Raw genomic sequence first — 25,605 nt, 5'->3', positions numbered from 1 at the left:
GTGTTGTCTTCATCATCATACCATCATCCCGGGCTTGCAAGTCGCCCAATGTGTCGTCGATTGAAATAAGACTTGCAGCTCGGCGGCCGAACTCCCGAGGATGGGGCCTCCCGGCCATCAATGCCACACGATCATTTCATTTCATTTCAAATGCTAATACAGAGGAATGCTTGGGAAAAACTGAGAAGCTCAGAATGCAGTGTCAAAGATTTCCAACGGAATTTTTAAATTAAAAACGCTATTTTGACCCCTGCAATTGCTTAGAATACAACACTGCGCAGTGTCTGGAGAAAACTTTGGCCTAAACTGCTTGAAGAAGCCTAGGCGGAAAGTAATGTAAATGACGATGAGTCGACGACCTTTCGCTCTGAAAATGGACGATTGGTAAATTTGGCATCCACTAGTGAAGTGCGTGCGTTTTCATCGGTAGCAGTTGATGAATAGATCAACATTAACAGTAATTTAGCTATCGAAGAAGAGCCAACTGACGATGTTATGTTAGAAAGTGCTTTCTACCCAAAGGAGGCACAAGAAACTTAGAGTGACGAAGAAGAAACTCTTACAATTCACGTCTCTTAGGCTGTGTCTCCAGACGCCTTGAAAGCTTTTGTGAAATTCGCTTAGCAAAACATTTTTTGTCAAAATTGAGCTCAGCCCAAGAAACAAGTTAGTACAGTATTTCTGCAATGTTTCACAGGACTCAGAAGAAAATTTCAGCAAAACCATCAGTGGTAGACACACGTCCAACATATTGCATGTCCTCGACAAAGAGAGATACCTGTTCTATTCCTAAAGATACTGATGCCTATTAAACTGCACCAAAACTCTCGGTAACAATTTTTGTTACCTATCTTGTTCTCCTACTTGCTGGGTTACCAAAGTTCTACTGCATATGACAAAACTGTACGCTATGAATTTTCACTAGCTCTCCATTATGTTACAGCTATATCTGTGATATTTACCTGTCTGCAAAGTGTGGTCGACGACAGCCAGATATTGAAAGGATGTTAATGGTGAAGGCTATATATAACAGTAATCTCTAAGGATATAACGGTTTTCTTAGGCAATACAAATTTTATCCATGCTTTTCTGAGATTCAACAATACATTCAAATTTGAAAGTGCATTTCTGCATAAGTACATTTACACGCGTTTTCCCGTTCGTGACTACTTCGAAAGAATCTACTTTGCTAGACCTGAATAAATAACTCGTTCTTATGATCTATAAAATCTCTTTAAAAAAACTAAGGCATAAAACGACTGATGATCGGGAATGATTATAGACAGAGGATTCATCTCTTCTGGCGGTACCACTGAACGACGCCTTCAATAAACCAAGAAAACATGGCCGTCAGCAGCATTCCAGACAGGAGGTGCATACACAGCGGGTAGTCTTCTGTCTTGTCACGGACAAAACCTGAAAAATAGGAAAATATTTAATATAATGTACCCCACAACCACAACTGCTGCAAAATATATTCTGTTTATGGGTAAAGACATGGGCACGTAATTCAACGACAGCTCGTCTAGGAATTTTACAACACATAGAGAGAGAGGAAAAATTGGTCTTACTGTGGGATTAATGCATAATTCTGGATGTGAAAGATATCTGTATGGATAGTAAGTTTCATGACCCTCAAAAATGACCGAGGAAGTGGTGGACGAATTTATGGGCTTTCTTAGATACACAAAGAGGACGATAATAATATCGTACAAACTATTATAGCACACAAATGCAGTAAGTATTGACAGAAAATCATTTTGAAGTGTCTATAGGATATAGGAAGATTCGACATAGTGGAGACGAGATGAGAAAGCATAAACAGACCACCAAAATACGTTAATTTTAATTGTGCTAATGTTTTCTCTCGTTGTAAATACAACGGCATTAACGCAGAATTAATAAATACCGCTTGCCTTGTATAATTTGTCATATCACGGACAATGTGTTATTCTTGTCGTACATCCCTTACATTTAATTATAATATGCGATATCTTGGACAACAATAACCCACTTCGGTGCGATGGCGTCAGCTTCCACTCCCCACCCAAAGATACTGTTATACAAGCTTTATTTAATCAACTGAAGAAGTACATCACAAAATTGTTTTTGGTTAGAAGACGAGAAGATACGATGTCTGTGAATATGAGACCTTTTATTCGGATATTTGCAAAGGAATCTGGCCAGCAGAATGGAAGATTGACTGAAGGAAACTTATCATTTAACGTTTCGTCGACGACGGTGTCGTTATCGGTGCAGTACCAGTTGGAATTAAGGTAAGACGGGGAAGGATTGCATCGTTTCCAAAGGAACCATTTTAGAATTTTCTTTAGGGGCGTTACTGAAAGCATGAGAAGCTTAATATTCGATGGCCCGACGGGCATTTGAAGCGTAGCGCCTCTGAATACTATTCCAGTAACAACTATATCTCTGCGATCGGTACAAACATTAAGAAGCACATATTACGGATGATATCTGGTAGAGATATTTACGAAGCGCTACAACGATTGGTGGTAATAAGACCGACCCTTGGTTACTAGAATTTATTGCCGCAGAATTATGCCCCCCCCCCCCCCCCGCCCCCCGAGTCTGAATGTGATGCAGGTGGGTACCCTTAAGGCAAACTAGACCAAAGAGTGCTTAGTCCGTTCAGTTATTGATTATTTCGTCGAGGCTGAATGAAGCGGAAGCTAAGCGAGATATTGTATCACATATAGTTAGGTATCATGTATGTGTACAACAGAAGCACGTTAGGTTGTTTACTCAACTGGCTGCAAGGTTCACTTTTGATGACTAACTTGCCCAGAAATTGAAATTCATGGGTGGAATCGATGAGGATGAACTGAACGAAATTCAGTGACATCAAATGATGTCAGTGAAGTATACACAGAAAATGCTGAAGTTCAGTGTAATGAATATGGCGTGACTATGCCTGAACCCCTTTTTAAATTTTGTTTTCAAACTGTTTCCTTTTTCTTTTATTTTTACTGTTTTTATCGGGTCTTCAACCGCCCCTTTCAGCCCCTGCTAGTTTTTACCAATGAACGTCTTCGCAGTCATTGAATCTTTGGCGATTGATGCCGTCTTCATGTACCCTAAGCAAGGCTTTTTCTTGGGACTAAAGAATTGTGAGGAATTAATCTTGAAACGAAACGAAAAGCATGTCCTTCTCTTGGTATGCTTACTGTGATAAACGATTAGACTGTGTGAGCACACCTCAAAGGCTGATTATAAGTTTCATTGTCACTAATGTTTTCTCCACTACTTCCAAATATGAGAGCAAACAGTATGTGGGAAATGCACATTGCGGATCTAAGTTTTGTTTTTATCCCCACTGATGCAATTTGTTTCATTTCATTGGATTGAAGTCATTTTATATATATCCATCTGGCAAGGGAAGCCAGGGACCCCCAGTGAATCCGTTGCCCCAGCTCCCAGGGGTGCTATTTCAAATTGACACTTGGAGAACCTTTGGCTCCTGTGTTCGGAAGTAACGTTAGGAATTATCAGTAATACCACAACCAGTTTCGATAAGCACGTAATCCCACGACCAGTCCTGGTACGGCACAAATTTTCATTAATCACCCCATAGCTGCCGGTAAAAGAAACGAATATTTTAGCCTAAACTACGATGTTAACATGTAGATTATTGTGATGAAGCCATATTACTACAGAAAGGAGTCTGTGCTCTTGGGAGTGGGAACTAAAGTAGAAGTCGAGCAAGAAGATTAATTTCACACAGACTTGTAGACTGTTTTCGTTGGAAAGCACCGCAAGCTCTTGTTGGCAATACGTTCGCATGATGAAAAGGTTGAACATTTTTCCACTGGGAAAAAATAATTCCGTTGTAGCTACAATAAAAGTTAATGTAAACATTTGTAGCCCAACTTCCAACATCAGTGCATTTTCTGATATCAGCTGTTGAGTAAGAATGTGCTGCCATTTCTCCACAGATATTCAGACAGCTCATTGCAAGTGTTCCCAGCAGAGCTTTAGACATCATAAAGGTGACGCATGGACCCACCCCACATTAATTTCCACTAATAATTTTAATAATTCTGATGAACGGCACTTGTAATTACAGTCGCCATTTATTACACAACAATTTCAACCCTACTATACGTCATTTCGCACTCGCGCTCGTCTTCACTTTTTCAGCACTAATTTACTCAGGTTAGTGACATTGTGAAAATTTACCCCTGCATATTACTAACGTTGAGATGAACCTCGTATTAGACAGTTATTGAGCTTGCTCATAATGCTCACTTGAGCTGCTAAAACCACTTTACCCGTTGAAGTGTTCTATTAATGTTCTCCCTCTTATCACCTTTCCTCGTCTTAGATCGCAGGAATTTGTCTCGCATTTAGTATTCTCCTGCGCCATTTAGCTTGATTCAACGTTCTGTCTACCTTCTCACGTGAAGCGAGCTACTGACTCACTCTAACACACACGACTCCCAAGCGACATAAGAAACTAATGTTAGGATATAGCACAGCCATATATCGAATAATTGATATGTCGGAATCACATAAGGCGACACTTTTAATCGATACTTGTCCAGCTGATATACCGGTGATATTGATATTTTGTGACAATGAAAACGGATAATATTATTTATTATCACCATCAATAACATAGAAAACTGAAGTTTGATTTCTTTTAATATTGAAGTACTTACAATCTAGAATAGATGCCAACTGCTTCTTACTTTGAAGTTGCTACAGAAATTTGGAAACTTCTCCCAGAATTATCACCCGGTGGACAGTTGTTGGTGTGTGCCTAATTCACAATCTGGAAGAAAGTATCGTATCTCAGCCTAGTTTCAGGCTGTACTAGATAGCTAGGAACTATTCATCTATTGAAGAGACCTTCGTTACCGCAAAAAGACATTTTCCAAAGTTGGTGAAGTGATTAATGCACAAAGGAGTAGATTAAAAGCGTAACGCACTACCAAATTTATTAACTTAATTCTTTTTTTTTAAATAACTTGCTGTACTGACAACTTTTCCTTTGTATTATCTGTGTTTTGACCAATTTTTTCTATTTTGTCCTATGGTCTAGTGTAGCTTCTTTATTTCTCTATTTATGTGAAAAATAATGTATAATTAAAGTTGGTTTTCCGTAATGTTTTGGCATTTCATAAAACCCACTCCTCACAGTTTCAAATAACACAAGCAATCTTAATTAACCTGAATTTTAATCCTGAATTTTTAGCGCCGATATATCGAAGTATCGATACTTCTGATTCGATGAACCGTCGATATCGGTACTTAGCAAGGCGATGTTCCACTATACTGAATTACAATATTTATCTTTCGATGTACCTTCCCTAATGAAAACAAAAGCCCGCTCAAATCGTAAAATCTCCATTGTCAACACGACAATAACCAACGAATATCCGCCTTAGAAAGAATGTGGCTGCCGGTAGATATCGTAACCTTTTAAATCCATCCAGTGTGCACTAGTAACGGGAAGCAGAAGTTGGAAGGTTAGCGCCTTACCCACAATGGGCCCAACGGCGAACATGAGGACGCCGGCGAACATCATGTTGAGCCCGACGGCGGCGGGCAGCTTGTGGTCGGGGCAGGTGTCTGCGACGCACATGTTGGAGTTGACGACGGCGACTCCTCTGGCGAAACCAGACAGGGCGCTCCAGACGCACAGCGTCACCAGCTCAGAGCTCATGGCCACCGCTGCAACACAGCGTTATCACGTCACGGTCTCAGAACTGGATACTGTGCCGAAATAAGCGATCGCTGAATAGAAACTCACAAAAATCTCTCCTCAAAGGAAAGGTATGTGGACATGATAGGATATTTGTACGATACTCTATGTATTACGAGAGAGCACCAACATTCAGGGTGTAACTTGTACAAGTGCAGATATTTTTATATGTGATAATTTAATATATACACAAATCAGAGAGTTGGATGATTTTTCTGCGTCACTCTTCCCACAAACACTTCACTAACTTCACAACCTGATGTTTTGTGCGCAGTCGTAACTGCACCACCAGGTGGACTACGCTGGTAAGTATAAACTACCTCTCTTGCGTCGATGCAGCCAAATTTTCACACCTGACCACATGCACTTGGAGGTAACACCCAACCCAAAAACATACGACATGTAATAACTATAATTATTGGTCTGCAAATGATGTAATTTTTGATGTAATGTTGTTCAGTACACCTTTCTCACTAATCAATAGAAATATCTCCACTTGTATCACTTACACCCCGTATTTCAAACGGCTGAAGCAAGGGGCATATCATTCATACACACGTAATGACCCATGCTTGCAGAAAAATTGGACATGCACTTTGGAAACCAATTTCCACGTTTGTTTCTATGTAAGTTAGTTGGTTGGCAGTATTGGTAACGTAATTGTAGACGCTGCCAAATTAGTGAAATGAATAATGGGACACTGTAACTTGCATTTGAACTAACTGCTAAACAAATTACTTTGCGTCATCAACACAGAATGGAATGTACATACATTATAGCTGAGTAACACAGCATACTTCATATTCGAGGCATCATCTCAGCGACGTGTCCCCTTATAAGTCGATTGCTCACAGTGGTGTCATTTTCAGGCCAACAGAATCTCCAAACCTAAAACTGTTGCAGTTCTGTTTATGGCGGTGGATGCACAAATACATCTGTAGCAGATCGGCTTACGTGCGGTTTGGACTTGTAGGTGCCCTTGTAATCACTTCTGTCGCTGTGATGGAATGCAGAGACGCTCTAGGATAAGCAACGCAACAGATTGTCTTCACGCTATAGATGTGTGTTGAAGGGGATTTTGTCTGTTTTGGAAAGTTGTTTCAGAATGTCCAGAACTGACTGTCAACTTTTTAAAACTAAAAATCAGCTAGTGAAAATGTATTTTGAATTGTTATAACTTTTAACCGTAACAACTACAACGGTGTTAGGGAACAGATTGAAACAAGGCAAGGGACTAATGTTCCAGGGTACAGTTACATAACTATCATCATCATAATTTCGTGAATGCGGATGATGAGCTATTAGTGCATGTAACTTGTGCTATCGAAGAAGCGAGCGCGTATGTTGTATTAGGAAATCTGCATGTGAAGCGAAGGTAAATAGCACCGTACCAGGCAGAATACACAGTACCACTTGAGAACAACATCGGCACAACTTGCAGCTCTTTAGAGGCCATGAGAAGGGGCTACGCATTGGAAGGCAGTGTGTAACCCTCGTACTATGATACTGTGCAGTACACAATCCCGATGTCTTTACGAGACTGCTCCGTAACATTTTTATATGCACACTGAAGCACTGTTGCTGTTCTGACTATTCAAGGTCAGGCAACGTGACAACTTCAGCAACTCGTTTTCTTTCTTTCGTAGTCATTCAGACATTTATTTGTAATATGAGCAAGAAGTCCACTGCTCCACAGCTGTTTGCACATGGATCAGATGGCTCTTCGAAACGTCTGCATGCACTGAACAGCGATCGAATATTACATATATTGCTATGAATTATTAAAACAGTTCTAATAAACAAGTTGTTCTGAAACTTTGTAAAACAGTTAGTAAGAATGATAGTTAACAACGGCATTAATGAAATTACAATGAAATGAATACCCCTAGGTGCATGCAGGCGTTGACATAAGTCAGCGGGGACAGTTGAAAATGTGAGCCCGGACCGGGACTCGAACCCGGGATCCCCTGCTTACAGCGCAGACACTCTATCCTCTTTTTTTTTCGTTTTAGTTCGTTGCATCTGCTCAGGGCGAACGTCGCAAGACACCCGTTTCAGTTCGTTGTTGATCAATTTATCTCAGTTTTTTATTACAGAGGACAGCTAACCCTCTGACCGAACACGCTGAGCTACCGTGCCGGCGTCTATCTGAGCCACCGAGGACTCAGAGGATAGTGCGACAGCAGGGACTTATCTCTGCCACGCCTTCCGTGAGACCCACAAACTTAATGTCCCGCACTATATTCATAGTACCCTTGCCCATTATACTCATTAATTGCAGCTTTTTGCCGATCCCCTTAAGAGTTCGGGCACTGTTTGTGCATCCTCACAGACGAAGATGGTCAAATGGCCGGTGAGCCTTAACTATATATATATATATATATATATATATATATATATATATATATATATATATATATATATATATATATATATATATATATCAGATTAACTGCTCTCACCAGCTGCTGCGTCTGGTGGAGGTGGCAAAGAGGACGCTGGAAACAAGGAAGTACCTGCTAGGACCTTCCACATGAGGACAGACGATGGGTCATCCACAGAGAAGCAGTTACGTCAAAGGGTGCCACAGGAATTGGTGTTCGGCCCCTTGTACTTCCTGCACAGGCCTTCACGTCGAGGGTGGCTCGCGTAGAGATGGCACTCACCCACGGTATGTTCACCTCCAGTATGAATGTCCAGATGATGAGTCACCACCTCCAGCTCTGTTGTGACTTTCTAGGTACCTGGTCGTCAAAGTGGCGCCCCAGATTCAATGCCTCCAAGAGGCAGGCAGTTATCTTCGCCCAATAGATGCTGCCGCCACTGTCAACATCCTGGGAGACTCCATCCCCCGGACAAAGGCCGCAAAATGCCCTGGTGTGCCCTCAATTAGGGGCTAATCTGGGTGCAGTGTTCACGAGAAGCGGAGCAGTGGGGCGCCTCCGTGCCTTCTCTGCTTAACCCTCAGTCATCGCTGCCTTCGCCACACAGCACTAAGCCCTACCCATGCCTTGTCAGACCATTGTTGGAGTATGTGGCAGTGTGTGGGGAAAAGCGGCAGACACGCAAATCAGGCTCTTAAGCTCATGCCTCTTGCAAGGCCATATTCAACTCGTCTGCTGCGTGATGAGACAGGCACCCCACTGCAGTGAGTCAGCTTCCAGCGCACCAGTCGTGCTTTCTGCTAAAGGGCAGGTCAATCCTGCAGTCAGCTCCTTCTGGAACTGGGCCACGAAGAACAATGCAGGCGGTCAACACAATGGCTAAACCTGCTGCGATAATTATTTTCTCAGCAGCCTGAGAACAGATCACCTCCACATCACCCGAGGCCAATCCTGAGAACAATATTCTCCATAGCAGCTTGAAGACAAGGCATCCCCACATCAACTGAGGCTAACCCATCTAGTCAGGTTAGCGTAACACCGAATGAAGACGTTCAGCACGGATAAGATTTTCGTGTTTGACCTGCATGCACGCCGAGGAAGAAATGCTCCAACAAAGGCCTGACAAGGGATGGGTAGAGTTTAATGTCGTGTTGCGGAGACAGCGATGACTTAGGTTTAAGCAGAGAACACAAGGCCTGGAGGCGCCCGACTGCTCCCTTCTCGTGTACACGGCGCCCAGATGAGCCGCTAACTGAGGGCACTCCGAGGTATTTTGCGAACTTTGTCCGAGAGCTAGAGTTTCCCAGGATGTAGAAAGGTGGCAGATCAGGCGGCAGCATCTGTCGGGTGAAGATTACTGCCTGCCCCTTGCCGGCATTCCATCTGGGGCGCCACTTTCCCGACAATGCACCCAGTGAGTCGCACCTGAGCTGGAGGCGCCGTCTCATCGTCTGGAATTCATGCTGCAGGTGAATATGCTGATGGTAAACATACTGTGGGTGAGTGCTGTCTCTACGCGAGCCACTCACGACGCAAAGGTCTGTCCATGGAGTTCAAAAAGGGTCCGAGCACCGACCCCTGCAGCACCAGATAAACAACTATCAACGGACAGTCTGCTTCCTTATGTGTTTAATGTGACAGTATCATGTCGCCACTTTTCCACAGGACAATCTCTATGAACTGTCTGCGCGTGATATTGAGATTCTCCAGTGACCAGCGAGTTCTTCAGATCTGCCTCTGTAGAATATCTGTGGAAGCAGCTACGACATGAATAACAAAAAAATGGTTCAAATGGCTCTGAGCACTATGGGACTTAACATCTGAGGTCATCAGTCCCCTAGAACTTAGAAATACTTAAACCTAACTAAGCTAAGGACATCACACACATCCGTGCTCGAGACAGGATTCGAACCTGCAACGGTAGCGGTCGCGCGGTTTCAGACTGAAGCGCCTAGAAACGCTCGGCCACTCCAGCCGGCCATGAATAACAGTGGCGTGCGAAATGCAATTATAAGACAAACTTTTTCATCATGTGTCACCGTCAGCATAGATCGATGAAACTTGGACCATACGCAGAAACAACTGCTATAATATAGTACACAAGGTAACTGAAAGAAATATGCAGTATGACAAAGAGGAACGACACTTTTATTGAAAGCCATTAATTACACTGAAGTCATCACAATATATGATGTTCGCTTTGTCATTATGAAAGATGGGACATGATCCTCAAAAGTGTGTGTGATCATCACAGTCGTAAAGTCATGGGTGAATACCCGCCTGAAAAGACGCACATGGAGAATGAGTATAGTTTCACAATAATGTTGATTAGTCAGTAAACCGTTCTCAAATATTTGGAGATAAGTATGCCTATGCAATATTTTGCCTCCCCACACAACGCAACATCTGGACCACAAAAACAATCATTTTCGACAATGTTCCTGGCTTGATTACGGGCTCCCACCTCTCGCCATGTGAGGGTATGTCCAGCACTATCGAATACGGTCGTTTTGGCAGGCCACGTGTTTGGGGAAGTATAATGTTGCACTGGTGTAGTGACTTCCAGATCTTGTCGCGTCCCATAGCCGTCTACGCCATTAGGGACGAACACAAGTTCGGATTGTTTCATTCAAGAATGGGGAAGGAAATTGGCAATGCCCTTTCACAAGAATAATGATCGCGGCATTTGCCCAGTGCGATGTATGATAACGACGGAAACTTAAATATGGAAGGCTGTTAGCGGATTGGAAATGTTGTAATCCCGAATCACAGTCCAGTGTATTAACCACAACGCCACCTGCCTCGGTAGGGAAATACTGCAGCACATCCACAGGTACCAACGAGTATCAGACAGTCGTCAACCGCACTAGTGGAGGAATGCAACGCCGTAGTACTAGAACTACTAGCCAGTTTTGTGGCCAGCATGGGAACACGTCGCAGAACGTGCATTGCGTCCGTGGTGATGACTCGACCCGTTAAGAACAACTTCTCGCCTTTTTTAATGTCCAGGGGGACCATCATAGATCGCGTGAACTTCAGAATAATTACTGTCTTAAAACAAAGGTGTCATTCCCGTTAGCCACACTGCGTATATCATACTGCCGGATTAAAAGCAGCTGCAAGAAGGAGTTGTGTGACGTAAATGAAACTTGGTAGGTGTGTTCCTACATCTGAGAGATAATGTCTGTTCAGATTTCACCCTGGTCGAATAAGAGTGGCGCTAATAGCAACGTTATGAGGAAGAAAATCAGGTTTGTTTTAAATACAAGCAGTGACGGTCGTGAGCGTTAGCTATCTTTGAGATTGGACGTGGAGGGTTGATGTTCGTCAAGAATGTCTTTAAGCTGACAAAGACGCCATTATCGATATCTCATTGCGTTTCAACGAGATCGTGCTGCGTAAAGACTTGGCAGTAATGTAGCCACCGTACGTAATTTCTGGCAGCAGTGTTCACTGGGATGTATGGTCGCAAGAAAACCAAGCTCCACTCACCCACGTGGCACTGCCGAGAGGAGAGACAATTTTGTTGGGTTCGTACTTTACATGCAGCAGCCATTTGAGCAGTAGTTGGCACCTCAGTCATATAACGAATCGTTACAAATCGGTTACTTCAAGGACAGCTCCGACCCAGACGCCCTCTAGCGTGCTCTTCACTGACCCCAAAGTACCGCCATTTGCGACCTCAGTGGTGTCAAGTGAGGGTAGAGTGGAGGTCGGTTGCGTTTTCTAATAAAATCTGGTTTTCTCTCGGTGCCAGTAATGGCTGTGTGTTGTTCAGAAGGAGACCAGTTGACGGTCTGTAACCAACCTGTCTGCATACTAGACACACTTGACCTACACCTTGAACTATGGTCTGGGGTGACAATTCGAATGACAGCAGAATCACTGTCGTGGCTATCCCACGTAACGCTTAATGCAAATTCGTACATCAGTCTGGTGATTTGACCTGTTGTGCTGCCAATCATGAACAGCGTTCCAGGGGTCGTTTTCCACAGGATAACGCTGGCCCACATACTACCTCTGCCACCCAACACGCTCTACGGAATGTCGAAATGTTCCCTTGGTCTGCTCGATCACCAGATCTTTCTCCAGTCGAGCACATATGGGACATCATTGGGCGACAAATCCTACATCACCCACAAACTGCACTAAGCGTCACTGTATTGACCGACCAAGTGTAACCGGTATGGAACTCTGGAATCCGGTTCCTGTGGAACACAATGCGTGCACTTTTGCATGATTGCATTCAACATTGTGGCTGTTATACCGGTTGTCAATGTACCAGCATTTCACATTTGCAATGGCTCCTCTCGTGCTTATATTAACCTGCAATCCTGCAATCTTAATCACTTAACTATGTAACCTAGATAAATGTATTTCCGAAATTTCATTACTTTACGTTAATTACTATTTGGTGGTGTGATTTTTTTCCTTCAGTGTATATATATACAGGGTGACCGTTAATAGACCCTCAGGGACGGATTCCTCACTGCAAATGGAGGAAAAACGTCCTACGAACATGTGTCCGGCAATGCATCGTTGCCACGGTAGATGGCACTGACAAATCAAAGTTCCGCTGTCTATGTACCGTGTGTTTCTTATCTTTTGCAGGCTGTGTGACTGACGAAGCGCACTGTAAGCAGCAGAATGATCTGGTATTTAAGTCGGCAACAAGCCGAGGTGGTGTTTCTGTACGGCTAAGTAGATGGAAGAGATCGAGAGGCAGAACCCGGTCCTCCAGATCTGGTGTACGCATATCCACTACCCGCTGTACATTCGCCTGTCTGAAAGGACCCATGATCAGACAAATGCCCTTGTTTTGGTATAGCCGTGCTGCCTCTCGGCCGTTCCATCTGCTTGGCCGTACACAGACAGCATCTCGGCTTGTACCTGACATGAATACCGGAACATTCCGCTGCTTACAATACGCTACGTCAGTCACACAGTCTGCAACACACAAGAACACACGGCACGTGGTCAGAAGAACTTCTCATTCGTCACCGCCATCCACCGTGGCATTGACTCATTTCCTGACCCGTATTCATCATACCTCATCCTCCATTTCCAGTTAGGAAGCCGTCCCTGCAGTTTGTCGGTTTTATTAATGTTCATACTGTATATGGAGTTCTTTCTACGCATGGTGCAAATTTCATCGAACTAAATTACCTGAGAGTGACTCACGCGAAATTTACTTTCGCCCTTAAATTTTGTACGTCAGTATAAGTCCCAGTGTCAGGATACAGCGGTTGTGAGCCAGGTTGGGTCAGGAGTGGGTATAATGACTTTATGACACCCAACCCAACATAATCAGTACGTGCATCCACAGCAGCGATGATAGTGATTAGGTTTTGCGGGCCCACAACAGGAATATCTTTAGCGCCCGTGCATCCAAGACAGTGGGAGAATAACGTCATAGTGATGAGCAGTTCATTCTGCCAAGTTCTTTGCAAATTTGAGGCGATATCGTGGTTGCTGTAATATCAGTACACAGTTTCTCAACTTGTGAAGTTTCACTCCGTTTCCTGCACCACTACTGAATGCTTCATTTTTTGTCAGGTAGTGTCTACTTACTGTTGTAGCCGTGAATGGAAGGTGCTCATTAATGAAATGTACGGTTCATCGTAATAGCTAGACGGCGCACCATAAATTTTGTCTAAAAAATAAAATAAAGGAATGTCAGAGTGAGCCCTTTCATCGTTGCTTTTCATCCTTTGCATGGATACGCCAACAGCTAACACACAGACTTCACATCCCTGGACCCTTCTTTATGCAGATGATCTGTTACTTTCCGACCAAGCCCGCCCTGAACTCCAGCACCAGGTTCAAACGTGGAAGGGCAGACTGGCTGTAAATGGACTGCACCTCAATGTCCAGAAGACAGAGTACTTAGAATGCGGCGCCTAAACCAGAGGTACCGTAAGTCACCTCAGACTGCGACACAACTCTTGATACTCGGATGAGGGTGCATGCAGCTTGGCTCAAGTGGAGACAGGTCACTGCAGTGCTCTGCGATAAAGAGATGCCACAGTATCTAAAGGAAAAAGTACCGGATGATCAAAAAGTCAGTATAATTTGAAATCTGAATAAATCACGGAACAATGTAGATGGAGAGGTAAAAATTGACACAGATGCTTGGAATGACATGGGGTTTTATTAGAACCAAAAAAATACAAAAGTTCAAAAAATGTCCGACAGATGGCGCTTCATCTGATCAGAATAGCAATAATTAGCATAACAAAGTAAGACAAAGCAAAGATGATGTTCTTTACAGGAAATGCTCAATATGTCCACCATCATTCCTCAAAAATAGCTGCAGTCGAGGAATAATGTTGTGAACAGCACTGTAAAGCATGTCCGGAGTTATAGTGAGGCATTGGCGTCGGATGTTGTCTTTCAGCATCCCTAGAGATGTCGGTCGATCACGATACACTTGCGACTTCAGGTAACCCCAAAGCCAGTAATCGCACGGACTGAGGTCTGGGGACCTGGGAGGCCAAGCACGACGAAAGTGGCGGCTGAGCACACGATCATCCCAACCGAGGCGCGCAAGAGATCTTTCAAGCGTCTAGCAATATGGGGTGGAGCGCCATCCTGCCTAAACGTCGTACGTTCCAGCATGTGTTTATCAGCCAGGCTGGGGATGATGCGATTCTGTAACATACCGGCGTACCTCTCACCCGTCACGGTAGCAGTTTTTCTGTCCAGAACCATCTGTCGGACATTTTGTGAACTTTGGTTTTTTTCTTGTTATAATAAAACCCCATGTCATTCCAAGCATGTGTGTCAATTTTTACCGCTCTATCTACATTATTCCGTGGTTTATTAAGTTTTCAAATTTATACTGACTTTTTGATCGCCCGGTATATAAGACCATGGTACGCCCCGCAGCAAAGTATGGGTCTGAGTGTCGCTCTATGACGAAACAACAGGAGCAAATGCTACACACCATGGAGATGAAGTTGCTCCGATGGTCCGTGGGGCTGACACGATGTGACCACGTGAAGAATACAGACGTCCGGCAAAGGTCTCGTGTGCGCCAATGGCGGACATAGTGGGAGAAGCCCGTCTCCGCTGTTACGGCCACGTCATGAGAAAGCAAGACGGTCGCAAAAACTGCGCTCCACATCAACCCAAGAGGAACAAGACCACCAGGAAGACCGGAAAAGAGATGGACTGAAAATGTCAGGGGAGACATGCACGTTGTTGGCTTAAGACCAGAAGATGTCAACGACAGGGAGAAATGGAGGAGATGTAGCAAAAGAGAAGACCTAGCAAGTCGGGATTAATTCTTGGAAAGAAGGAGAGAGAGAGTGAGCACATTTATAGGTCTTTTTGGGTCTCGCTTCAGTTTCTAATGTGAGAGAGACTGTCACCTGATCGGGTGAGTGCGGTGAGAGCGGCTCCGACGAAGAAGATGTGGCGCGGCCTGGCGCCGAGGCGGTCGGTGACGGGCGGCACGGTGAGCCTGGACAGGAAGTCGCCGACGGCCAGCATGGTGAGGCAGAGCGCCGTGTCGCTCAGCGGCAGGCCGACCACGCGCTGCAGGTAGAACGGCAGCAGCAGCGTGAAGTTGACGCTGGACGTCACCATGCTGCCCGTGCCGAGCATCGTGTTCAGGAAGACGCCGCTGCGCAGCAGGTCCAGGTCCATGAAAGAGGCCACGCGGCGCCACACCGGCTGCGGCTCTGCAAGCGGCAGTACCTCAGTCGCGTGACAGTCTCTTGGTTCGTTGGGTACGCAGTCACACAGCGACGATCCGAGAAGGCAGTACTCTTACTAAGGTACTAGTTGACGATCCCGGCACTACCCGGATGTTCATTTTGCCAATTTTCTGTTAGAAACGGAAACTAAAAATGAAGTGTGTTTTCAGTGTAATACGAAAAAAAGGTCTCTCTGAGAGCACATTTGAAATTATGAAACACTCGTTCGAAGATACCGGAGGGCTGGCCAAAGCTGTTTCGCGTGTCTTCAACGCGACATCACAAACGTCTGTATGACAAAACATCTTCATAGCTCTGTAGACGGTTATTGCTTTAGCCTACAACCGTTTTTGCTTCGCAGTTGGAAGCTGTCAAAGTTCTGCCAGGTGTGAAGTATTTCCTAAGGTCGACTCGAGTGTAGAAGTGTCCTAGCAATAAATAATAAATGTATTGAAACCTTCATGCTATTTTTCGCGAGTCACATTGTTTATGACTTCATATTTCGTGAACTACGAGAGGTAGGCGATTGTTATGCCACACAGCGTTGTTGCCTGGCAGTAAAGCAAATGTTTACTAAGTTGCACCTGGTGATACGCCAGTATGGCGATGACGAATACACGCTTCCAATGTGCGTTCACTGCGATGCGACCATCATGATGCTGTAAACAGAACCTGGATTCATCCGTAAAAATGACGTTTTGCCATTCGTGCACCCAGGTTCGTCGTTGAGTACACCATCGCAGGCGCTCCTGTCTGTGATGCAGCGTCAAGGGTAACCGCAGCCATGGTCTCCGAGCTGATAGTCCATGCTGCTGCAAACGTCGTCCAACTGTTCGTGCAGATGGTTGTTGTCTTGCAAACGTCCCCATCTGTCGACTCAGGGATCGAGACGTGGCTGCACGATACGTTACAGCCATGCGCATAAGATTCCTGTCATCTCGACTGCTAGTGATGCGAGGCCGTTGTGATCCAGCACCGCGTTCCGTATTACCCTCCTGAACCCACCGATTCCATATTCTGGTAGCAGTCATTGGATATCGACCAACGCGAGCAGCAATGTCGCGGTACCATAAACCGCAATCGCGATAGGCTACAATCCGACCTTTATCAAAGTCGGAAAAGTGATGGTATGCATTCCTCCTCCTTACACGAGGCATCACAACAACGTTTCACCAGGCAACGCCGGTCAACTGCAGTTTGTGTATGAGAAATCGGTTGGAAACTTTCCTCATGTCAGCACGTTTTAGGTGTCGCCACCGGCGCCAACCTTGTTTGAATGCTCTGAAAAGCTAATCATTTGCATATCACAGCATCTTCTTCCTGTCGGTTAATTTTCGGAATAACTTACGGAAAAAGTCATCGAAAGACGCTACACACCATCGAAGTTGCATGAGCTAACAGCCACCGCTAAGCTGCCCGTTGCATAGAAAACTTAAGTTTGGAGCATGGCGTATGACGGACCGCAGACTCTGTTGTTGTGACAGGCGTGAAAGCGTTCGACACCGCCCGACGTCCTGGATGCTGTCATGCTCACTGCGTACTTTCCGTCCACAGCTCGTCTACGAAAAAACTCGCGTTATCTGTGGAAGGAGTGGCCTGACAGTAGTTGTTCAACCCTATAATTTCTGCTCTCGGTGTAGTCGTTGCCTGACGCTTGCAGACATGGATTCCCATCCTGAACTGGGCCCTGAAGACATAAACTACAGCCTACGGCGTTTGTCGATATACTTTTGTTATGTGTGTTCTGTCCCGCATCTCGTGGTCGTGCGGTAGCGTTCTTGCTTCCCACGCCCGGGTTCCCGGGTTCGATTCCCGGCGGCGTCAGGGATTTTCTCTGCCTCGTGATGGCTGGGTGTTGTGTGATGTCCTTAGGTTAGTTAGGTTTAAGTAGTTCTGAGTTCTAGGGGACTGATGACCATAGCTGTTAAGTCCCATAGTGCTCAGAGCCATTTGAACCATTTTTTTGTATGTTCTGTATATACGAGATATTATAAATCAAAGTCCCCTACCGCCATTTATAATTCTTGTTTTTTTCTCCTTTATTGGTTTTCGATTCCCCCCCCTCTTCCCCAGCTTAATACGCCACTCTACAGCCGGTAGAAGAGTTAAAAAACATAATGGGAAGATGTCCAACAATATGTAAAGGCGATAAAACGGTGACTCTTGAAAACAGTAAAAAGGCGGAAAATTGCAGAAATTAAAGTAGAAAAAACATGAGGTTTACGATGCTAATGAAGACAGACGGTAAGTACACAGGCACAACTGAAAAACACGGTGACAGTATGTTTTCAGTTCGCAACACTTTAAGAAGGGGCACACAACACTGAACACTCAAACACTGCACTGGAGATTAGAGACGAAGATAACACACCACTGTCTAAAGCAGATGGGAGGGGGAAGGGGGGGGGAAACCGGACAGATGAGGGGAAAAAGGGTGGGGAAAGCAAAAAAGGGGGGGGGAGCCGATGGATGGAAAGTACACAGCAATAGGGGAGGGGAGGAGCAGGGCAGATGTGAGAAAAGGAGTGGGAAGACAATGGAGGGGAAAGAAAAAGGACTCAGGGGGAGAGAATGTAGTCAAGGGATGGGTGGGTTCAGAAAAAACAAGATGGAAGGGGGTCAGAGGGAGCCCAGTAAAAAGATGGAGGGAGGGGAAGGTGAGAATCGTAGTTGATAGGAGGTGTAAATGGGGGGAGAGGGGGCATCTTCCGGGAGGGGAGCGGATGGAGGCCACCTCGGGAAAGGAGATGAAGGGTGAAAAGGTGGAGGGTAGGGGGGTCAGAACGGTGAAGGCGCGGCAGCAGGTGGGTGTTGGAGAGGAGAGGAGCAACCAGGGGATGTGGGGGATCAAGTCGGTAGGAGATGTAGAGGACGTGCATATGTTCTAGGGAAAGGAATCAGTTCATAGAGGATTTGCATTTGGGACTGGAGGCCTATATGGAAGGTGAGGCCGGCCGGGGTGGCCGAGTGGTTCTAGGCGTTACAGTCTGGAACCGTGCGACCGCTACAGTCGCAGGTTCGAATCCTGCCTCGGGCATGGATGTGTGTGATCTGGGACTAGCATAACAGAGGATGGGACAGATTAAGGATTTGTAGGTACGGACAATGGTAGAGGGGTTCAGCCCTCATGTCAAGCCAAAGAGAACTTGAAGGATATGGAGGCGGTTGTGGGCTTTGGATTGGATAGAGCAGAGATGAGGGATCCAGGTGAGGTGATAGTCAATGGTGAGTCGAAGGTAGGTGAGGGTTGGAGAAAGGCAGACAGGACAGGCGCAGATGGTAAGGGAAAAATCAAGGAGCCAGAAGGATCGAGTGGTACAACGTATGATGTTTGCCTGTGTATTGGAAGGATTGATTTTGAGGAGCTCCTGATTACACTATGTGGCAGAAAGGTCAATGTGAGTCTGTAGACCACTGAATGGTAGGAGAGAGGGCAAGGAAGGCGGTGTCATTGGCACACTGCAGGAGGTGGACTGGGGGGTGTGGTGTTGGGGCATACCTTCTGTGTACAGGAGGTAGAGGAGAGGGGAGAAGACAGAGCCCTGAGGCACAACTGTGGAGGGGTAGAAGGTGCGGAAATCGGCGTTATCGATGGTAACATAGGAGGGGCGGTGGGAGAGCAAGGAGGTAATCCGACGGACATAGTTGATAGGGAGGGCATAGGTCTGGAGTTTAAACAGGAGACTGGGATGCCATACACGGTCATAGGCCTTTTCGAGGTCTAGGGAGGGCGAAGCGACGGTAGTTAAGCTGGAGGGATAGGAGATAAGTGAGGCGTAGGAGTTGGTCATCGGCAGAGAAGGAAGGTCGAAAGCCACATTGGGTGTATAAATCATGTTTCATATGTATTACAAATCAAAGTCCCCTGACGCCATTTCTGTCTGACCGTGAAGGCTAATCTCAGGATCTACTGTAGGCATGTCGCTACAGGTTTCGCTAGCAGAAAGAGTCATTCTCGAGGAAGATTTGTGTACATAATTCATTGTTACATTAATGATGACTGTTTAATATATGTATTGGTATCTTTTCCACATTTCATTGGCGTTTGGAGTGACATCTGATGGCAATGATACGAGCTACGAGCTGGTCAGCTACAAAGGAGGCGGTATCTGGTGGGAAAAGCAGTAAACAACCGCTGCAACTCAAGAGGGCAGCCGATTCTCCAGCCACTACTTTCCGTCTGTCATAAAGTCTGATCTCAGTAAGTACTGCAACACGGGATTGGCTAATAGAGAGATTGATTCGCGGAAGAGCTTTGTGTATATTGCTACATATTAGGAAAATGTTGTCTGACGGTAGATACTTAGAGCAATCTGCACATAGCTGGGAAAGATCGCTAGTACTGTGCATGCGTAACTATTTCACGTACGATACAAGAACTGTGTCCAGCGTTGCACAGGAATCAACACCAGGGAGGCTATCTCATATGCTCTGATTTATAGGTCAGACTATAGCAGGCTGTGTATAAGTTTCAGGTGAACTAGATGTCTTGGAAGCTGCAGTGGCAATAAATAAATAAAAAAAGCGTCGCACTGGCGTAACAGTAGCATCTGCTAACGCAGTTCTGCACAGATAGAAATTATAGCCTTACAAAATAACTAATTCATAACTTTTGCCTGAAATCAGCGCGGTAGCATGTTGAAAAGGTTGATCATGGCCTGTGTTCCTGACGAAGCGCAATACGGATTTCAGCTGTTAATACTGCCGAACCGACCACCCGAACCTCTGGTAGTGTTTGAAGATGATGAGGGCTTCGTGGACGTCTCGCGAGCAGTCATCTAGTCAAAAAGGCTTCAAATTCATTTTCTTTTACCTCATCACTCCACATACTTTTGAACACTCTTCTGTAGCACCACATCTCAAAAATTTCAATTCTCTTCTTTCCCGGCTTTCCCAGAGTCCATGTTTCATTACCGTATACTGCTGTGCTTTACTACTAAATATTGTTTGAAACTTCTTCCTCAAATTAAGGCCTGTGTTTGATACTAATAGACATTTCTTGGCGAGGAGTGCCCTTTTTGCCAGTGCTAGCGTGCTTTTTATGCCTTCCTTACTCTGTAGGTCATGTGCTATTTTGCTACCTAGGTTGCAGAATTTCTTAACTTCATCTACCTCGTGATCAGCAATCGCGATGTTAAGTCTCTCGTTATCCTCATTTATGCTACTTCTCATTGCTTTCGCCTTTCTTCTATTTAGTCTCAGTCCATGTTCAGCCGTCATTAGACTAGTCATTCGTTTCAGCAGATCTCGTAATTTTTCTTCTCTTTCGCTGAGGATAGCAATTTCGTCAGAGAATTTTATCATTCATATTATTTCTCCTTGAGTTTTAATCTTACTCTTGAATCTTTCTTTTGTTTCCATCATTGCTTCTTCGATGTACAGACTGAACACTAGAGGCGAAAGAGTACATCCCTGTCTTACACCCTTTGTGCACTTCGTTCTTGATATTCCGCTGATATTGTTCCTTTTTGACTCTTGTAAATGATGTATATCATCCGTCTTCATCTATGGGTTTCCCCTAATTTTCTCAGAATTTAGCCGGCCAGAGTGGCCGAGCGGTTAAAGGCGCTACAGTCTGGAACCGCACAACCGCTACAGTCGCAGGTTCGAATCTTGCCTCGGGCATGGATGTGTGTGATGTCCTTAGGTTAGTTAGGTTTAAGTAGTTCTAAGTTCTAGGGTACTTATGACCACAGTAGTTGAGTCCCATAGTGCTCAGAGCCATTCTCAGAATTTAGAGATTTTTGACTATTTTAGATTGTTGAAGGCGTTTCCAAGTCTACAAATTCTATGAACGTGTTGATTTTTCTTTAAACTTGCAACGTCACAACTGCCTCTCCGTGATTTTACTTTTCCTAAAGTCAAACTGATAGTCATCTAACACACTATCAATTTTCTTTTCCATTCTCCTGTATATAATCCTAGTCAGCAGCTTGAATGTATGAACTGTTAAACTGACTCTGTGATAATTCTTGCATTTGGCGGCTCTTCGGAATTGTATAGATGGACGTTTTTTTCCGAATGTCAGATGGTACATTGCCAGACTCATACATTCTACATACCAACGTCAATAGTCGTTTTGTTGTCGCTTCCCCCAATTATTTTAGAAATTCCGATGGAATGTTATCTATCCCTTCTGCCGTATTCCTTCTTAGGTATTCCAGAGCTCTGTTAAATTCTTACTATAATACCGGATCCCTTATCTCTGCAATATAAATTTCTGTTTCCTCTTGTGTCACGTCGTCAGACAAATTATCCTCCTCAGAGAGGCTTTCCCCGTACTCTTTCCATCTGTCCCCTTTCTCCTCTGCATTTAGTAGTGGAATTTCCATTTCACTTTTAATGCTAGCACTCTTGCGTTTAATTTCACCAGAGGCTGTTTTGACTTTTCTATCTGCTGAGTCAGTCCTTCCGACAATCATTTCGTTTTCGAGTTCTTCACATTTCGCCCAATCTTCTTGCCACATTTTGCCTTAGCTTCCATGTTTTTCCTATTTATTTCATTCCTAAAGGAGTTGTTTTTCTGTATTCCTGAATTTCTCCGAAATTTTTTATACGTACATCTTCCATCGATCAACTGAAGTATTTCTTCTCTTGCCCATGGTTTCTTCGCAGTTACTTTCTTTGTACCTTCATTTTTCTTTCGAATGTCTTATTCTGCAATAATGGGCCAAGGCTTTCTTAGAATCTGCAACTGCCTAAAAGTTTTCTTGATTTACACCAGTTCTTAAGCTACTAGAGAGCGCAGGTTCAGAACATCTCTGTCGCTTACAAATCCAAACTGATCCAGGCTGAGTACTTATCCAGTTTCAGTCTTTCGTTTATGCACTCCCGTATCATTGGTAGCTTCGACCTAAAGTTCTCTATGCGTATCTGAAATTGCACACTCAGGTAGGCGACACAGATTTTTTTTATTTCGGGCCTCTTTAATGCCACCCTGTCTCTATTAGGAAACTAGTTCATCTTGTACCATTGTTTTAGCAAGTGAAAATACCCCATTATCTCTAGATCTTGTCATAATGATGCAAAAGTTAGGCCGTACTGAAGTACTGACGCCTCAGAACACTTCTCGAGATGTTATAGTACGCATCAGAAGATAAATAACTGTACAACGCAAGCCTAAAAAGTAATTCTTGAGAGCAGCAGTTCACTAGGACACTCATTTTATGACACCTCCTCTGATTTTCAAATCTGTGATATTATTGGAAAGATTTTCTTTCTGGAATGGGCCTGTCACGTACTCATGTTTCCTGCCTACGATTATACATTTGCAGATTAATACCTAAGTTCATATATCTGCAGACTGTATGAAATTTTCCTGCAGGTGATTGTTTTGAAATTTCCCGATAGTTCATAATCTTTACTACAGGGTTATTACAAATGATTGAAGCGATTTCACAGCTCTACAATAACTTTATTATTTGAGATATTTTCACAATGCTTTGCACACACATACAAAAACTCAAAAAGTTTTTTTAGGCATTCACAAATGTTCGATATGTGCCCCTTTAGTGATTCGGCAGACATCAAGTCGATAATCAAGTTCCTCCCACACTCGGCGCAGCATGTCCCCATCAATGAGTTCGAAAGCATCGTTGATGCGAGCTCGCAGTTCTGGCACGTTTCTTGGTAGATGAGGTTTAAACCCTGAATCTTTCACATAACCCCACAGAAAGAAATCGCGTGGGGTTAAGTCGGGAGAGCGTGGAGGCCATGACATGAATTGCTGATCATGATCTCCACCACGACCGATCCATCGGTTTTCCAATCTCCTGTTTAAGAAATGCCGAACATCATGATGGAAGTGCGGTGGAGCACCATCCTGTTGAAAGATCAAGTCAGCGCTGTCGGTCTCCAGTTGTGGCATGAGCCAATTTTCCAGCATGTCCGCGGGCTACGCGTGAAACTTTCACGCACGCGTTCAACCGTTTCTTCGCTCACTGCAGGCCGACCTGTTGATTTCCCCTTACAGAGGCATCCAGAAGCTTTAAACTGCGCATACCATCGCCGAATGGAGTTAGCAGTTGGTGGATCTTTGTTGAACTTCGTCCTGAAGTGTCGTTGCACTGTTATGACTGACTGATGTGAGTGCATTTCAAGCACGACATACGCTTTCTCCGCTCCTGTCGCCATTTTGTCTCACTGCGCTCTCGAGCGGTCTGGCGGCAGAAACCTGAAGTGCGGCTTCAGCCGAACAAAACTTTATGAGTTTTTCTACGTATCTGTAGTGTGTCGTGACCATATGTCAATGAATGGAGCTACAGTGAATTTATGAAATCGCTTCAATCATTTGTAATAGCCCTGTATTTTACTTCTTTATGTAGTGTCTTAAGTTCGTTCCTAAACGATAAACACTTTGGTTTCCTATATCATCGCCTGTGGCCAGTACAGCTTTCCATAAGATAAACTTTGGGAATATTTCGTCAACTGTGCAAGGAGTAAGTTGTTAGTTACAACCATTCAGGTAACCCAAGCTTCAATTTTCCTAATTTATTATTTCTCACACCTCACTGGACTATTCGTTGTGCCTTAATACTCGCTACTTCGGAGTCTTAAGGATTTTGTCCTATTAATTTACAATTGTCATTGTTATATTTTGCCGTGTGCTTTCAGTTCTTTTCCCCATTCATTTCGACTCACTGTCTGTTTCATGTGGGTAAAAGGTGGTTTCCTCTCATGAACCCAATGGGAGCAGGATCATGTCAGGGAGTGGCGACGCTGCGCTATACGAGCACTCGATATCCTGAGGGAAATATGTCCTTATTATGTCACCTTTACACGCCGTGTGGCTCTTTAGTGGCTACATAACAGTTGTTGCTCATGAACAGAGAATCCTGATATTAATTTATTCTACAACTAATATCAAATAGCAAAAAAGAGAACATAATTTTGTTGCTTTGCTGAGACGTCAGTTGCTAACAGTTGCATTGAATGTTGAAACATACACAGAAACAGAAGGTTTATAAATCTGTCACTCTCCAATACAATGTCTATTCAGAAGATGTGGAGCCCTGGCCACTACGAAAGTCTGTAAATGTTATTAAGCTAGCAAACACATAAAATGGGCACAGTGCTTGGATGCTCCAACTTAAATACAGGTTCGAATCCTGCCTCGGGCATGGATGTTTGTGATGTCCTTAGGTTAGTTAGGTTTAACTAGTTCTAAGTTCTAGGGGACTAATGACCTCAGCAGTTGAGTCCCATAGTGCTCAGAGCCATTTTTGAACTTAAATACACCCGCCGCTGGCGACCCCGAGTGTGGTCGTTTGCATCTCATTGGCAGCGGCGTAATCATTCGTAGCAGCGTCCTCGTGCAGCAGTGGCGGCTGCAGGAAACGCGGCGGCGTAATCGGCGGCGCGCGTATTTGAATGTGCACCCAACCAGATAACGGCCGATACCGCAGCCCTCAAACCCTTACCGCTCCTAATCTCTATTAATTACTATGCAATGCTGCAGCTCTTCCGAACCTGCATTAGATCAGCGTTAGAAGATATGGTCCAACCCTTCCTTAAATGAAAATGACGAACTTTGAAACAAGCACCCCCAAGCAAATAGAGCTGGAGGCTCAGAATCTGGCACTAAAATGTCAGTGGATTTTTGGGAAGGGAGAGGTGAGAGGCTGGTAGGAATTCGACATATCCTACTGCACAACAAAATCAACCAAAAGGAAATACTGCAGCACTTAATGTTCGCACCATGGGACTTGAAGAACATCTCGCCCGTGTGGAATACGAAATGAGGAACGTCAAATGGGGCGTTGTTGCAGTCAGTGAGATGAGGTTGAAAGGTGGCACA

The 25,605-nt window shown here is 44.5% G+C and overlaps 1 protein-coding gene across 1 annotated transcript in view; it reads right to left on the bottom strand.

The window, feature by feature from the left end:
- Window positions 1–1,291: 1,291 nt before the first annotated feature.
- Window positions 1,292–25,605, bottom strand: part of LOC126263516 (monocarboxylate transporter 1-like) — a 115,582-nt gene continuing 91,268 nt past the window's right edge. The window contains exons 6-8 of the mRNA XM_049960608.1: window positions 15,483–15,794; window positions 5,503–5,694; window positions 1,292–1,416 (exon numbers count right to left, since the gene is read on the bottom strand). Coding sequence (XP_049816565.1) covers window positions 1,292–1,416; window positions 5,503–5,694; window positions 15,483–15,794 — 629 coding nt within the window. The remainder of the gene's footprint in view (window positions 1,417–5,502; window positions 5,695–15,482; window positions 15,795–25,605) is intronic.

This window comes from Schistocerca nitens, chromosome 6, assembly GCF_023898315.1.
Source record: "Schistocerca nitens isolate TAMUIC-IGC-003100 chromosome 6, iqSchNite1.1, whole genome shotgun sequence".
NCBI classification, from domain to species: Eukaryota; Metazoa; Arthropoda; class Insecta; order Orthoptera; family Acrididae; genus Schistocerca; species Schistocerca nitens.
Note: the sequence above shows the minus strand (reverse complement) of the source record. Positions and strands in the feature narration are given on the sequence as shown.